Source organism: Bufo gargarizans, chromosome 8, assembly GCF_014858855.1.
Source record: "Bufo gargarizans isolate SCDJY-AF-19 chromosome 8, ASM1485885v1, whole genome shotgun sequence".
NCBI classification, from domain to species: domain Eukaryota; kingdom Metazoa; phylum Chordata; class Amphibia; order Anura; family Bufonidae; genus Bufo; species Bufo gargarizans.
This window is the reverse complement of record NC_058087.1, coordinates 47735433-47752727: the sequence shown is the minus strand read 5'-3', so window position 1 is coordinate 47752727 and position 17295 is coordinate 47735433. Positions and strand designations below refer to the sequence as shown.

The following is a 17295-nucleotide window of genomic DNA, read 5'->3' as shown; positions in this document are numbered from 1 at the left end:
AGCAGTTTTTAAAGCCAAATGAGGCGTGGATCATAACTGGAGAAAAAGTATTAGGCTGGGGCTACGCAGCGATATTTGTCATCCCACTTCTTGTTGAAAAGTCAGGCAACTTTTTTTGTATTGATGTAGTTAATGGTGTCACACTGTGACTTGCGACAGGCTGCAACACGACAGTCTCAAAAAATGCATCCAAGTCGGATTTCTGTGCGACTGTCGAGCCATTGACTATGACACATGTCGCAATGTAGTTGAACCCTTTTTGTTGCATGACTCCTGGTTTTGGCTTTAAAAACTGCATCAAAAACCTGAGCAATTAGATAAATCTACCCCTAAGGCCTCATGCACACGACTGTCCGCAATATACGGGCACCGTCCGTGTGAACACCGTATAACAGAGGCGGACCTATTCACTTAAATGGGTCAGCAATCAGGAAGATACGGTGCGGACCAGAGGCACGGCTCGGAAGCACTACAGAGTGAAATCACTTCTCTTTTTGCGGTGGGGATGTGAAGTGAATGGTTCCGTGTCCGCAGAGGGCAGGCACACTGTCGGTGCTGGTGCGTTGCAGACTGCAGCACAGGCACAGCTGGCACATGGTTGTGTGTATGAGGCCTAATTGTATGAAAATTAGAATTTTGGCATCAGTTTGAATGCTGTAGAAATCAATAGGGTCATCCACAAATCCATTTGTATTCTACCCCCCCATAACATTAATAATATGCCATAAACCCCTGTGGACAGTCTTTGCAGCGTTGTTCTTCTTATCATGTGCCTCCAGTTGATTAGTTAATTTGTAACTCCTGTCTGCAGGAAAACATGTTAAAAAGAGTGGCTTCACAGACAGCCAGCTAGTCAGAGGGAAGGGGTAAGTGAGGGGAAACATGGCCAAACTTGTGGAGTGTGTTCCTAATTTCTCAGAAGGAAGAAACAAAGAGGTAAGAATGTGATATTCAGGAATGTGTGTGCGGTAGACACCTGTATGATCTGTTGTATTACATTACTGTAGTTCTTTTTTAGTATTTGCTTTGTCCTTGGAGTTCTGAAACCAAAAATGGTGCAATATGATATCCTGTTTCTCTGAGACAACATGATTTTGCAAGTGGGGCACATTTACTATGGTGTCAGCGCCTGTTTTCAGGGGTAAAAAAAAGCTGTTTCAGACTGGGGCACATTTACTGCGCTCACCTTTTTCTGTCATTTTGCGTGCACCCCATTATAACCTGAACCTTGTACGCCGGACTTGAAATGCAAGTTCGCTGATTCCGATCTATGTGGTCCAGGTTGTTTTTGGCACATCCATTACCCATATAAAGGCAGCCTGTTTGTGGGACATATATTTTGTCTTACCAGCAAGCTCTTTATTTTTATTTTTTTTGCAATGTACGTAATTTTGTTTCACACTTGGTCATGGCTTCAGTTGCTCCTGTGTCTGTAATGGAGTCCTTTACTGGGACATTTCAGCCCTAGTTTTCGGCTATAAATAAAGTATGTTAGAAAAAATGTTTCTCTATCCCTGTCTCTACCAATTAGCAAAAAATAAAAATATGACCATAAAACTTGTTTATTAGACAAAAAGCTGTTTGGAAACTATAAGCTTGTATAACATTGTAGAACACATCTGAAAAAGTGTGCCAAAAAAACCTCATTTGAGCCACAAAATCATATACATGTGGACAAAAAAATGCACCAATTCCACAGTGTCGTAGGTTTAAGGCTACTTTCTCGCGTTTTATGTGCAGATCCGTCATGGACTAATCCGTTCAGAATCAGATAATACAACCGTCTGCATCCGTTCAGAACGGATCAGTTTGTATTATCTGTAACCTAGCCAAAACGGATCCATCTTGAACACCACTGAAAGTCAATGGAGGACAGATCCGTTTTCTATTGTGTCAGTAAAAAATGATCTAACATAGTAACATAGTACATGAGCGGAAAAAAGACATTTGTCCCTCCAGTTTGGCCTGTCATCCTGCAAGTTGATCCAGAGGAAGGCAAAAAATAAAACCCTGTGAGGTAGAAGCAAATTTTCCCCACTTTAGTGGAATAAAAAATTCTTTCCCGACTACAATCAGGCAATCAGAAAAACTCCCTGAATCAACGCCCCCCCCCCCTCTAGTAGCTATAGCCTGTAATATTATTACACTCCAGAAATACATCCAGGCCCCTCTTGAGTTCCATAGTCTCACTGCTCTTACCGTAAAGAATCCTCTTCTATGTTTGTGTACAAACCTTCTTTCCTCCAGACGCAGAGGATGTCCCCTTGTTACAGTCCTGGGGATAAATAGATGATGGGATAGATCTCTGTACTGACCCCTGATGTATTTATACATGGTAATTAGATCTCCCCTCAGTCGTTTTTTTTTTTTTTTTTTTTCCTTCTAAAGTTAATAACCTTAACTTTGATGATCTTTCAGGGTACTGTAGTTGCCCCATTCCAGTTATTACTTTAGTTGCCCTCTTCTGGACCCTCTCCAGCTCTGCTATGTCTGCCTTGTTCACAGGAGCCCAGAACTGTACACAGTACTCAATTTGTGGTCTGACTAATTATTTGTAAAGTGGCAGGACTATGTTCTCATCACGGGCATCTATGCCCCTTTTGATGCAACCTATTATCTTATTGGCCTTGGCATTGCCAGGGCACAGCTGGCAATGATCCTGAAGAATGTAAGGTTATGTTAAGAATGTAAGACTTAGCGGGCCTCTTTGAGGAGGGTGAAAGAGATATTAGTGAGGGCCCATTCACTAACCTTCGCCTACCCTCACGTAAGCCTCCACCCATAAATGAATACTCCCCCCCCCTGGATGCATTCCTTACCATAACCACAGAAAAATTAAGAACACTCAGTATGCACAGATCTCGCATATCTAATGTTACAGTAGAGGAAAAGAATGCATTAGACACTCTAAAAAAGGATACTACCATAGTGATCAAGCCCTCGGATAAAGGGGGCAATGTGGTGGTTCTAGATGACTGTAAATATGTGGAGATGTGCACTCTGATCCTTGATGATAAATCCTGCTACAGGCGTTTAGAGCATACCCTATGGAAGTGTTCAAAAATGAACTCGGAGGCGTCCTCAATAAAGGCATGCAGAAACACCTTATAGACAAGAACGAATTTGCTTTCTTGCTACCAGAACATCCGGTGACAGCAGCATTCTACAGCTTGCCTAAAGTCCACAAGGGGCTGAGCCCGCTGAAGGGCAGGCCCATTGTGTCTGGCATTAATAGCCTAACTGAAAAAATTAGCCTATATGTAGATGAGGTACTGAGAACCTTTGTGTTAAACCTTCCATCGTACGTTAGAGACTCTATGGATGTCCTGAGACGCTTGAATGACATCTACTGTGATCCAGGCACCCTACTGGCGAGCCTCGACGTAGAGGCACTATACAGCTCTCTACCCCACGACAGGGGCTGCCAGGCAGTGGGTGCTTTCCTCACTGAAAGAGGATCACATTTGACCAACCACAACGGCTTTGTGATCGAGCTACTTGAGTTCATTTTGAACCACAACGTATTCACCTTTTGACCGTAAATTCTACCACCAGCTCAGGGGAGTGGCCATGGGAAGTCCGTGTGCCCCGACTTATGCCAACCTCTACCTGGGCTGGTGGGAGAGGGAATGCGTTTTCAGTGAGACAATGGAACAATGGACGTCATCTATTGTCTTATGGCTAAGATACATAGATGACGTGTTCATTCTGTGGAATGGTACAAGCACGGCCTTTAATAATTTCGTTAAGGAACTCAACCAAAATGATCTGGGACTTTTCTTCACAAGCGAGATCAATAATATGCAACTGACATTCCTGGACTTATGCATTAGCATTGATAAATCTAGAAAGATCAACACAAAAATGTTTCGGAAACTGACATCCACTAACACCTTACTCAGATGGGAGAGTGCACACCCAACCAATCTAAAATCTGGGATACCCAAGGGCCAATATTTGAGGGCCCGTCGGAACTGGAACGAATGGATTGACTTTAAGAGAGCATCCTCTGATCTACAACAACGGTTCAGCCAGAGAGGATACCCTGGCCCCTGTCTCGCCAAGGCATATCAACACGCCTCAGCCAGCAATAGAGACGACCTCCTGGTCCCCAAAACAAGAGCCACAGATAATAAAATAAGAATTATAGGCACTTACGATCTGGCCAACAAGGAGGTAAGAAACATAATCAAGGAAAACTGGAGTATCCTCAAATCTGACCCAGTAGTCGGACACCTCATAAGTGATGCCCCATTAATCACTTATAGAAGAGGAAGCAACCTACGAGATCAACTGGTGCATAGCCTATACAGCCCCTCAATACAAACTACATGGCTCCCAAATAGACCACCCGGCACTTTCAAATGTGGGAAGTGCATTGCCTGTAAATCCATCAAAAAGGGCAATGTGGTCAAGTGCACAACCACAGGACGTGAGTTCACCATCAGATCATTCATAAACTGTAAAACAATAGGAGTGATATATGTGGCCACATGTATCTGCCTTAAACAGTATGTAGGCAAGACAAATAGGGAGTTTAGGAGACGCATTGGGGAACATCTGTTAAATATTGCGAATGAGGATGATACACCCATTGCCCAGCATGTTGCGGAGTGCCACCCAGGAATACAACAGTGCATCTCTTTCCAGGGCATAGAACATGTCAGAGCATCTCCAAGAGGTGGAGATATAGATAATTTATTACTTAAAAAAGAGGCCCAATGGACCTTTACATTACGTACAGTGAAACCATTTGGTCTTAATGATCACATATCATACACTTGTTTCATCTGATGTATATTCTCTCACTTACATAATGTGTCATGAATAACACATATGAGTAACACATCAGTCACCATACCATACAAAAATGAGATATATGACATACCCCACAACATTTCATGAGCAGTGTCTAGCTCTGGATGTGTATACAGGGTGTTATTCCTACGCTCTGGATGTGTAAGACATGGTGATTTATATCCATCCCATGCATCAATGAATTACGCACCAGTCACTATACGATACAGAGAGCGAGATATGAGATACCCTACAATACCTCACGAGCGGTCTCTAGCTCTGTATGTATATACGGGATCCTATCTCTGCGCTCTGTATGTGTAAGACATGTTGCATATATCCCATGCACCAATTGTCATATGGGACTTATAAGTATAAGTTTCCTATGTGCTGGCAACTACTGTCTAAGTATCACCTATGATAAAGATACCAACCCCCAGTGTCCCCCTACGATGGTAGGCAATTTTTGCCCATAAGAAACTAATACCCACAACAGCGGTCAGCATATGAAATCGGGCAGAGTGGATAAACAGAACGTCTTACCCCTTCTGAGTGACGTCACCGCCTGCCGATGAAGCTCCGCCCAGTGGGAGTGGCGACTTCAATATGAGATCGGCGGCTGAGCGGCCGCGAGACGGCTGCTAACACATCGCCGGAGGCTGTATCTCTTGGAGCTGCACGCGCGCAAATAGCAGCGTGCAGCGTTCTTCATCAGTGTGCACAGTGCAAATTGTCTAAGACTATAAGAATTTGCACTTATGCCACTGCTACTCTGCTCCTGAGGAAATGTCACCACATATAGGGTGACATAGAAACGCGTCGAGCAGACGCATATACTTGCAGAGACGGTCCTTCTATTAGATAGTGATCGGACAATAGGGATGTAAATCAGCTGGGTTGTAAGTAGAGCTCGCACATAAAGCTCTCACCCACAGTTCACCTATCCCTTCTTCTATCTACCCATACTCACTACGTGGATACATTGTTGCAGCTGGCTACCTAAGCTGCCACTAATGTCATTGCTGGTACCCCCTGATACATCATTAGGAATCCAAGCACCTCTAGTGAGCATATGGGAGTGCATCTGTGAATTTATCAGAAGAGGCATCCATAGCAGACCACACTGATATTCCAGCTCTGCACGTCTTACAGGCCTGGTTTGAGTGGCTATACCCATACAATTGTGGAGTGAGCCACCCATCCAGGCTTAGCCTGACGAATTCTACATGTGGCAAGCTCGCCACGATTTTAATTTATGAATAATAAAATTTCTTTTAAGCGTATATTCAGGCAGTTAAACATATTTTCACATATATACGCAAAATCCAGTCTATAGTTGCACCCTATACGAGTAGTTTGCTGTTTAATTAAAATTCCTAGATCCTTTTCTATGTCAGTGTTACCGAGTTTTTTACCATTTAGTATGTACGGGTGACTTGCATTATTCCTTTCCATGTGCATAACTTTACATTTGTCAGTGTTAAACCTTATCTGCCCAAGCCTCCAATCTATCCAGATCCCTGTGTAGTAGTATACTGTCCTCCAGTGTTAATTTCCCCATTGACTTACATTGTGTATCAGGACGGATCCGTTTGGCTCAGTTTCATCAGACGGACACCAAAACGCTGCAAGCAGTGTTTTAGTGTCTGCCTCCAAAGCAGAATGGAGACTGAACTGATGCAAACTGAGAGGATCCTTTTCCATTCAGAATGCATTAGGGCAAAAACTGATCCCTTTTGGACTGCTTGTGAGAGCCCTGAATGGTTCTCGCAAACGGAAAGCCAAAACGCCAGTGTGAAAGTAGACTAAGCAATTTTGTACGCTAAAAAAGATAGAAAAATAGGTTAAGAAATTGTGCGGACACAATAAACAAGGGTGTCAAGGAAAGAATATGACAAAAAAGTAGTTTTAGTCTCCATTTAGCAACTGATTTTGCCTGTTTAGGAGGCGCCTTCGCCTCAAAATAAGGCTACATGCACATGACCATTTTGGTCCGCATCAGAGCTGCAGTTTTTGCTTGGATGTGGGGCTGCAAAAGATGCGGACAGCACTCCGTGTTGCAGACAAGAATAGGCAGTTATATTAATGGCTGTCCGTCCTGTTTCGCAAATTGCGGAACGCAAACTGACTCCATCTGTGTTTTGTGGATCCGCAATTTGCGGACCGCAAAACGCACAACGGTCGTGTGCATGTAGCCTAGGAATTAGATAAACAATTTTGAAGTTGTCTTCGTTTAGCGCCCTATTTATCTTGATGCGGCTTTTTTTTTTTTTTTCCCCAGTCTTTTGAGATTTTTTATTTTTTTCAAATCAGGGACACAAATCTTAATGAATATGTCTTGAATTAATTATGAGGGGGTGGAGCTGAATGCAGAGCTAAGCGGAAGCAGCCACAGCAGAGTACAGCATTATAAAGTGCCCCAGAGGCACCCAAACTGCGCTGGAGCAGACCCCTCCACCCACTCACCCCCAGGAAGACACTAGAGATGACTAGTACGAAGAAAAACCTGGTTCCCCCACAAAACTTACCACTTTCTTCACAGCAGCACCGATCCAAGATGGCCCCCGGCACATGCCGGAAGCAGCACAGACACCAATAAACTCCAGCAACAAGTGCACCACGAGGCAGCAGGTCCATGAGGACATGGGACATATTTCTCCTGCAAATAAAACTAGTCATGTGAGTGGGGGTCTGCCCAAAGCTCTCCAGCAGGGACAATGTCTGATTTTTAACATGAGCCCTAATACAAGCTCTGAACGTGATGGGATCACCCTGTGTGCTATGCAAGAATTAATGGCAGACCTGAAAAGTTCTATACACTCAGATATTGTCAGCCTTAAGCACTATAGGGGCAGAAATCACGACCATTGGGGATCGCACTGCACACCTGGAGGAATTTAAGGAAGTACACAACTCCCTAGTGGATTCCTATAAGACACATGATGAGGTTGCTGCCATGAAACTGAAATTAGCAGACCTTCAGGATATATAGAAGGAATAATATCTGACTCAGAAATATCTCTGAAGACATTAAAGAGGACTCTCTCCAGGATTATCTGATAGATCTCTTTACATCAATCCTGCCGGACATCCCAGAGAGGGAGTTACTTATAGAAGGGATGCACAGAGTCCCCAAACCCAAATCTATGCCGGCTAGCTCGCCTTCACTTCTTCCCTTTTTTTAAAACAAGCTTCTCAGGGAAGTAGGAAGAAAGACATTCCTGAGTGTTTTAAACAAAAAAGTTTCTTTCTATGCTGATCTCTCTCCAGCAACTCTAACCAGGAGGAGGGAGTTTGCTAAATATACCACAATCCTGAGAGAAGGGAATCCCATATCGCTGGGGTTTCCCAGTGAAACTTATTGTCTGTAGAAATGGCACAAACTTTATTTTACTTTCTCCATCTCAAGCTGCAAACCTTCTGGAGAGGTGGTCCTTACAATAAAAGCCTACACACGGTTTAATAAATAAAAGGTATTTATTAAAACACTGTTATAATTTAGTGTGTGTGTGTGTGTGTGTGTGTGTGTGTGTGTGTTATACACAACAATATAATATGTAAACAACTGTAACAACACACTAATACAGTACTAACTACACTAGACACAATCCCACTTCCAATAGTCACCCTCAAAATCTAGCTATACCTAACACTTGCATACACGTTAACAGCCCACTCAACCTGGCTCTAAGCTGTCCCTAAGGGAATAACGAGGGGTTAATACACACTAGGCTGCTGCTGGGGTATGCAGGGCAGCCATGAAAGGGGTACCAGGGGATCAAGGGTAGATGATGGGTTGAGCAGGGGATACCAGGGGAGGTATTACAGGGGTTAGCAGGGGAGAATCCAGTGGAACTGTGCAGGGGTAACCCAGGAAAGGGTTAACACTAGATGCAGAGGAATGAGGGGAATAATAAGATCGTTGGTGGTATAGGGCAGGGGATTGTTGGTGGTATAGGGCAGAGTAATGCAGGGGATCGTTGGTGGTATAGTGAGGGTTAATAACAAGGGTTAAATGAGATCATTGGTGGTATAGGGCAGGGTAATGCAGGGGATCGTTGGTGGTATAGGGAGGGTTAAGGATACTCAGCCGGTATTGTGCTCGTTTGTCCAGGGGATGATCCCCTCTGCAGATGGTGGTAAGAAAGAACCCTGAGCGTAGCGCCGTCTGACTATTTAAGCTTGGCGGTGCTCGATCCCGCGCTGCCAGCAAGAACACATGGGCTGGCGCGGTGATATGACGTCACCGCGCCAGAGAGCGCTTCCAGGCGGGGGGATCCTTTGATCCTCCCGTCTGTGGAGCGGATGCACACCTCTGGGGCTGTAATTGCAACGCCGGAGATCAGCCACACACAGGGGCATGGGAACTTTGTTCCCATGTCCCTGTTAGATGGTGACAAAGGGCAGAGGATCTTATTGATCCTCTGTCCTTTGAAGAGGCTAACTCTGGACATAATTGTCCAGCTGTCGGTCTCTTCCACTCCCCCCCCCCCCCCCCCCCCCCAGCAGGTGCATTTCAGAGGGGGGGGGGGGGGCAGGGGAGACCGGACATAATTCCTTTGCCCATACATGTTTATAGATGTGCCCCAAGTATCTATAAACATGTATGAGCGGACCTAACATACATATAGGGGGCAGTTACATATTATAATAAGCCCATCTATAACATATATATTATATACATAGAGGTATACATATATATTCATAGATGTTTGGGGCACATCCATAAATATATATGTACTCATACCAATAAGCCCATCCCTATAACACACTATATACATAGAGATGCATGCTGCCAAGGGGGCATACAGGCAGCTCCATGTATACAGATATATCCTACCTGGACAGGTCCATAAAAAGGGCCAATATTTATGTTAGGGCATATATACATCCCTCAACAATCCCCCTGTCGTCGGGAACACTACAATAAACGTTTTGGGGGAAGGGTTGGGATGTATTTGTCTCCTTAATCGCACTCTTGGTGACGGTTCAGGAAGGACTGAAGTAATATGGCTCTTAGGACATCACCCATCGCGACTAACACCTCCGACCTGCCCTTCACCAAACGTCTCCATCCACCGAAAAAACTGTCTTCTCGTTGGATAACTTCCTTGGCGTCTTTCATTATGATCTTCAGGTATCAGCCACTCCCAATGTAGTCTATTCCTGACTCCGGAATGGCTTCTCCCTTGTAGTCTTTAGGTCACTCCACTCAGCAACCGTGGACTGTTATTTCTTTGTCAGTGTTGCTCTTCTGGTGTCAGCCACCCCCAATGTCAGTGTCAGTCACTCCCAATGATTCCGGAATGACTTTACCCTTAATCCATGTAGCACCTCCTTCTGGGGTATGGACGGCCGTAGGCTGGTCTTTTAACACGAGTACGACTTCCATCTTGATTGAAGACTCAGTTGTTGGAGAGGTTCTCCCATAGACGGATAGATCTTTACAAGGCAGGTCAGAATTTCTGGTAAGAGGTGATTCTAACTGTGGGAAACTACCCCGAACTACCACCATTCAGTCCAACCCTTACAAACGTCACCATTGTTGATGTTAAAGCTGCAAATACCTTAGTAAAGGAGGGGCCTGTCCCTAGGGAATCTACTCTTCCCCACTCACACAAACAGGTCACATCCCTCCCAATACAGCCAAATTCAATTTAGTATGTGTACCCATAGAGACTCATGCAACCTGGCATATCTCTCTACACTTCCAAAGACACCGGTAGGTTACAGACACCCATGTCAATGGGAAATGACTATAGGATGCAAGTGTGCGTCTAGCCATATTGTAGTATAGCTGTTACACACTTGCACCTAGAGTGTCCATGGGTACACAAGGGACTTGTATGCAAATCAATATATATATCTACACACAATACTATGACGTCACAGGATGGCCTAGGAGTACACCCCGAACCCTCATAGGAAAATCTACTACAATATAATATATACATACAATACTACGAGGTCACAGGATGGCCTTTGGATCTTCATCCTGAACCCTCATAGGAAACAGTGTGTCCATGCAATCTCTGGCTTCAGGACTTCATTGGAGCGAAGTCCTGAGCCTCCTATGATTAACTTCGTGAAGTTCTGGTTTAGTTGGTCCGCAAGTCTCTTGACCCTCCTGTAGATTAGACAGTCAAATGTACATGACAATTACCAGAACCAGAAGAACTATCACCGGGTGTATCAAAAGGTTGAAGAAGGATGTTGCCTTCGGACTGTAGCTAAACAGACTTTCCCACCAGGAAACCTTGAAGTCCTCGTCTAAGGTGGTAGTGATTGCTGTTATTTTGTTCTTGTCGTGCGCCAGTTGGCTAGTGGCCTGTTTCTCTGTCTCTCGAAGATTCTGAAGTATTTTGTCGTCTTGGCTGAAGTCTAGCAGGAGATGTTTGAGTTCTATCCCAAAGCCAAGAGGATTCTGGAGTCTTACGGGAACGTCGGGGCGGATGTCGAGTCTCTTCTCCGGGGTAATTGGTGTCCTTCCTTGTAGCTCTGTGACATCTATACCTAGGACGGGGCTAAGGGTGCAATTTGCTCCAGGGAGGAGTTCTCCTCTCAGTGCAATTAGTCCCATAAATTGCATAAGATATATTTTGTCTTTGGTACCAACACCAATACCCCTGTCCCAAGTACTTAGGGGATGAGGGTATTGGGCTGGCCTTCATCTCACAGGACCCCTCGGTGCTTCAACACTGGTGTCTAAGCACCTGATCCTGACTCCCTTGACAGAGGATAGCATCCTTTCTTCAAACATCCCTCTGTGCCTAACAGATAAGGATGACCTCCCTCATAGAACGCCCGAGGGGAGCTGTGGATAAAGTACCATCCGGTTATTTATGGCAATCCCTAGGTTAACTGCACTGTAACCCTGTCTAAGATGGCCAGATACAGGAGCCAATGACTAAGCAGTGCAAGTGAGATTCCTACATCCGTGCCACTGGACTACCCACCAGTTGGTGTGATTGGCTGCAAAAGAAGATATGAGGACTTGCCTATTGGCGGAGGTTGAATGGGAAGTGGCTGCCGTACAATGATACAATATTTTCAAGGTTGTCCGAGAGTTCACTTTGGACTTGCGTACACACCAGAGCAAGCTGAGCTCTAGCCTGTTCCTCCAAGAGACCCACAACTAACCTTCTAAACTTCTCTCTTAGAGCAGAAGATGGAGAGGTAGTGGCATCTACTGTATGTGCGAATGCTGCAAACCCTCTAATATGTGGTTTACATCAAGCTGGGTCTCTAATCCTTCCCTGGCCTGTCGCGCAACATCCCCAAGTTTAGTCAGGAAGTCAGGACTTATCCATAGTGTTCAGGGCCCCCACTCCCAATGCACCTCCGCCTAGTCCCATGGCTACCAGATCTCTTCTTCCCCTGTGATTCCTGTGTACAAGATCGTCCTTTCTTACCTCTTGCCCTGCCTCTATCCAACCTCTTATGTCAATTTGGTTCCTCACAAACTCCCCACATCTGTGATCCCACTGATCAACGCTGAAGTCATCTACGGAAATTCTCCAAGTAAATAGGACAAATTTAGTCCCCATGATGATCTTCCATGGGGATGACAGTTGAGGAGCTATAGGATCTGCCAATTGATGGATAGGGGCGTTGCAAGAGTCTGAATGAATTTTTACATGTTGGAGACCTGTTGCTTCATAGGGGATCCTCACCACTGTTACACAAACTTGCCCTCTACCTCTGAACGGATACCATTGGTCACTTTCTCCAGCCTGTAACACTAGTTTTCCTATGGGTTTGGATTCAGACAGAGACCCATTGTGTAAAAGTCCAGCACCCTTCATTTACTGCCTCGCAAAAAGGCAATCTAAACAAACTATCTATATTGATGTCAAAGTTAATATCCCTGCCACTGGGGTCTTTCCAATCAGAAGACTCATACCTACCCCGGAATTCCTCTGTCATAGGGGTACCGTCCATCCACTGTAGGGATATCCACCCCATTGCACACTAAATCTCAACTCCAGGGATTAGTGTCTGTAACGGATCTGCTGGCACCCCGACTGGGTACCTCCGTCGAATGATGCTCCTAGTGCTTCCTGAGGACTCCCAGCACTCCACTTGACACAGTAAGCGCTGCAGACCCCACGAACCGCCGAAGTTTGGTTGAGGTCTCACCGTCTCGGACCCACCCTGGACCTACGACAAGGCTCCAGGCTCCAGTCGGTGAACCTCTCCTCCTACATCCAGAGAGCAGGAACAGCTCTTACAAGAGCTAGTAGTTATGCCAGGGGAGTATAGCAAATCTCCAGCGTATAGCAATCCCCCAGTGTTGATCAGTTACCCAAACACCAGCCTCAACATGGCAAAGGGTAAAACAGGAACTCTTTATTGAGGGCTACCCGCCCGTATTTATGCAGGTCCCCATCTGGTGGACACTCCCCTAGGGGACCAGATGAAAGACTGTGACACAGGACAGATATGCAGCAATTCAGGATACACAGACACCATACATCCCCACAATGCATCATGGTTTCCTCCTCTCTGCCCTGGAGACACCCGAGGAGCAATCCAATTATCTCTCAGGACAAAGGGAAATCGCCAATACACATGTGGAGACAACAGGACAGAAATCACCATTAAGCATACAATGTCACAACCCTTACAGTAAACACAAATATTTAGACAGCACTCCTTAATTGGTGATTAATGCTTTTATTTCATATTATTTCAGCCGGAGTAGGTGGTATGTCAGTTGCAACGTTTCAGGATTAATAATCGCCCTTCATCAGGCTATCAAGACATAATGTACAGAAAGAAAATTCATATGGCGGCCAATCAAAAAATCAATAATACATGATGGTATAGATGGATGCATAAATACATGATTATACAACTAATAAATAAGACCCGATTAAAAAAACTATTTGGAAGGTTCATACAATAATGTTAGTCACATTTCATAAGACGCAACCGGTGAGGCAGAACGTCACCAGGTATAAACAAATGGTCCAAAGAGCTAAATCATGTTCAGTAGCACTAGGAGCAACTGTGCTCAATGTAGGTATGCGAGTGCTAGATCTGTGCGCGGTACAGGCTGCGGCCAGAAAAAATTGGGTATTGGATGGCCCCAGAATGCACTAACACACAGGAACATCTGTTGTAGAAAAAAGCCATAGGATAAAAAACTGGGGGGGTGTTTAGGCTGGCGGGGTAGTCAAGGCGTACCTGCGGCAGAGAGCTGTCACAGGCCGGCCTCAAGTACCACGCCACCTACCAAGGGGCTGAAACAACATGAAGGAAAGTATATAAGAAATAAGAGGAACTCCTAGGAGTGCATAATTAAACCTCTAGGGCAGTGTTTCCCAACCAGTGTGCCTCCAGCTGTTGCAAAACTACAACTCCCAGCATGCATTGACAGCCTTTGGCTGTGCGGGCATGCTGGGAGTTGTAGTTTTGCAACAGCTGGAGGCACACTGGTTGGGAAACACTGCTCTAGGGCAATAAAAATATCCCTGGATTCGGGAGGAGCATCTCGAGGTGTGGGGAGGAGGACCTATATTAAATAGCAAGGCAGACTAAAGTACATTTGAGCATAAGTAGCAGGTAACTCACCACTCTGAGGACAACACTGTGTGTACAGCCGGCGCTTGGTTAGGTATGGGACGCGCCATGTTTAAATATGCCCTAGCAGCATGTGGTAGGTGGCTCTGGGTCATCTGACTAAGTGGGGTGCGTGTCAAGCGGGCGGAAGGGATTGGTGTGCCATGTGATGTAGCCACATGATCGCACTCCCAGTTACCAAAATGGGAAGAATGAGGCTGTAAAGGGGGCGGAGCTGCTGGCACAGTGTCTAGCGAGAGCGCTAGATAGGAGGCAATTATAGAGTGCAAGGCAGGGGATTGTCCCTATGTGGTGCATGCGCATCTAGTCATTTAAGCAGCTATCTTATCAAAATTGTTATGTGTCCACAGAAATACAAAATATAACATGATGAATAAGGTCTGAAAAGTAATGTCACAAACATGACCCAATACAGGAAATCATCAGCCAGGCTACACAGTTCCAGGGGCATCAGAGGAGGATGACCATGGAGCTAGGTAGACTCAAGGCAATCACATAGGCGTCCACATTAGACCAAAATGAGAGAAATTACTATAAATCAGACACTAGCACAGTGGTCTGTATCCAAAGATGAGGTTGGAATATAATGCCATCCGTTAGTAGATGGAGAACCGGGTGGTCTTGAATTCACCCTTGGGATGCTTCGGGACCGTAAAGTGTGCTTTGCGGAAGTCGCCATCCGCTACTGGACAATTCTGGTCCTATGAAGGAAATATACAGAACAGGTATAAGTAACATTTTTTTACATTAAAATAGACCCGTTACATAATTAACCTAAAGATAATCCTTATTCAACCCGACTGGTTGTAGGGTACATAACCGACTATCCCCACCTCGTCTTAGAGGAGGAATCCAGTCAATTACTTGAAAGCGTAATTAGCTGATGGCATGTTTGTGTTCAATGAAGTGTCCGACCAAAGGGGCGTACGTTTTTTATTTTTTGGGTACAGATATTGGATTTATGTTGGCAGATACGTTCTTTGATTTTCTGTATGGTCTGGCCAACATAGCCGAGGCCGCAGGGACATTTGATAAGGTATACGACAAAATTAGTCTGGCACGAGAAGTGGCCCTGGATATTAAACGTTTTACCTGATGTAGGGTGGGTAAAGGTAGGGCCTTTGATGCTACTGCATTGGGCACATTAGAGGCAAGGGTAGGTGCCATTGATGGGGGGAACCTATGATGGTGGTCTGGATCCGGGAGCCCTTACTGCTCCCAAGGTCTGATTTAACTAGTAGATCCCTAATGTTCTTGGCTCTTTTGTAGGACATGAGTGGCATGTCTTTAAAGATATTGTGGAAATTACTGGTAAGGATATGCCAGTGTTTTAACGATTCTTTTGACCTCCTTGCTCTGATGTGAGAACTTGGTTACACATGGGATCCGTTTCTGAGTTTGTTTCCGAACATGCCTTAGATGTCAGGAGGCTGCCTCTCAGGATCTCGGATACTTTGAGTATGTGAGTGTAAAATATGGGACGGGAAGCCCCTCACCATAAATTTGGATGACATCTCGTTAAGTCTGTGATCTAATATGGATGGATCGGAGACTATCCGTTTGACCCTCATCAATTGAGATCAAGGTAGGGATCGGATGGGATCTGATGCCCCTGGAACTGTGTAGCCTGGCTGATTTCCTGTATTGGGTCATGTTTGTGACATTACTGTTCAGACCTTATTCATTGTTATAGTTTGTATTTCTGTGGACACGTATAACAATTTTGATAAGAAAGCTGCTTAAATAACTAGAAGCGCATGCACCACATAGGGACAATCCCCTGCCTTGCTCTCTATAATTGCCTCCTATCTAGCGCTCTCGCTAGACACTGCCAGTAGCTCCGCCCCCTTTACAGCCTCATTCTTCCCATCTTGGTAATCGGGAGTGCGATCATGTGACTACATCACATGGCACACCAATCCCTTCCGCCCACTTGACACGCACCCCACTTCCGGTTATGGCTTCTCCGATAACCGGAAGTGACGTATCGGCATACTTGCCAGCAACAAGCGGGCGTCCTGCGTCCCAGACCTCATTCTGGCAATTGGATCCGCCCATCGCCTTAGTCAGATGACCCAGATCCACATGCCGCTAGGGCATATTTTAAACATGGCGCGTCCCATACCTAACCAAGCGCCGGCTGTACACAGTGTGGTCCTCAGAGTGGTGAGTTACCTGCTACTTATGCTCAAATGTACTTTAGTCTGCCTTGCTATTTAATATAGGTCCTCCTCCCCACACCTCGAGATGCTCCTCCCGAATCCCGGGACATTTTTTTTGCCCTAGAGGTTTAATTATGCACTCCTAATAGTTCCTCTTTTTCTTATATACTTCATGTTGTTTCAGCCCCTTGGTAGGTGGCGTGGTACTTGAGGCCGGCCTGTGACGGCTCTCTGCCGCAGGTATGCCTTTACTACCCCGCCAGCCTAAACACCCCCCCCCCCCCCCAGTTTTTTATCCTATGGCCTTTTTTCTACAACAGATGTTCCTGTGTGTTAGTGCATTCTGGGGCCATCCAATACCCCTTTTTTTTTTTTTATGACCGCAGCCTGCGCCGCGCAGAGATCTAGCACTCATACCTACATTGAGCACAGTTGCTCCTAGTGCTACTGAACATGATTTAGCTCTTTGGACCATTTTGTTTATACTTGGTGACGTTCTGCCTCACTGGTTGCATCTTATGACATATGTGACTAACATTATTGTGTGAACCTTCCAAATAGTGCTTTTTAATCGTCTTATTTATTGTATAATCATGTATTTATGCATCTATCTATACTATCATGTATTATTGATTTTTGATTGTCCGCTATATGAATTTTCTTTCTGTTCATTATGTCTTGTCAGCCTGATGAAGGGCAATTATTAATCCTGAAACGTTGCAACTGACATACCACCTACTCCGGCTGAAAA

At 45.2% G+C, this 17295-nt stretch overlaps 1 protein-coding gene across 1 annotated transcript in view; it reads left to right on the top strand.

Moving 5' to 3' along the window:
* The first annotated feature begins 828 nt into the window (after positions 1-828).
* Positions 829-17295, top strand: part of FTCD (formimidoyltransferase cyclodeaminase) — a 70810-nt gene continuing 54343 nt past the window's right edge. Inside the window, exon 1 of the mRNA XM_044305025.1 lies at positions 829-936. Within this exon, the coding sequence (XP_044160960.1) occupies positions 883-936 (54 nt within the window). The 5' untranslated portion in view covers positions 829-882. The remainder of the gene's footprint in view (positions 937-17295) is intronic.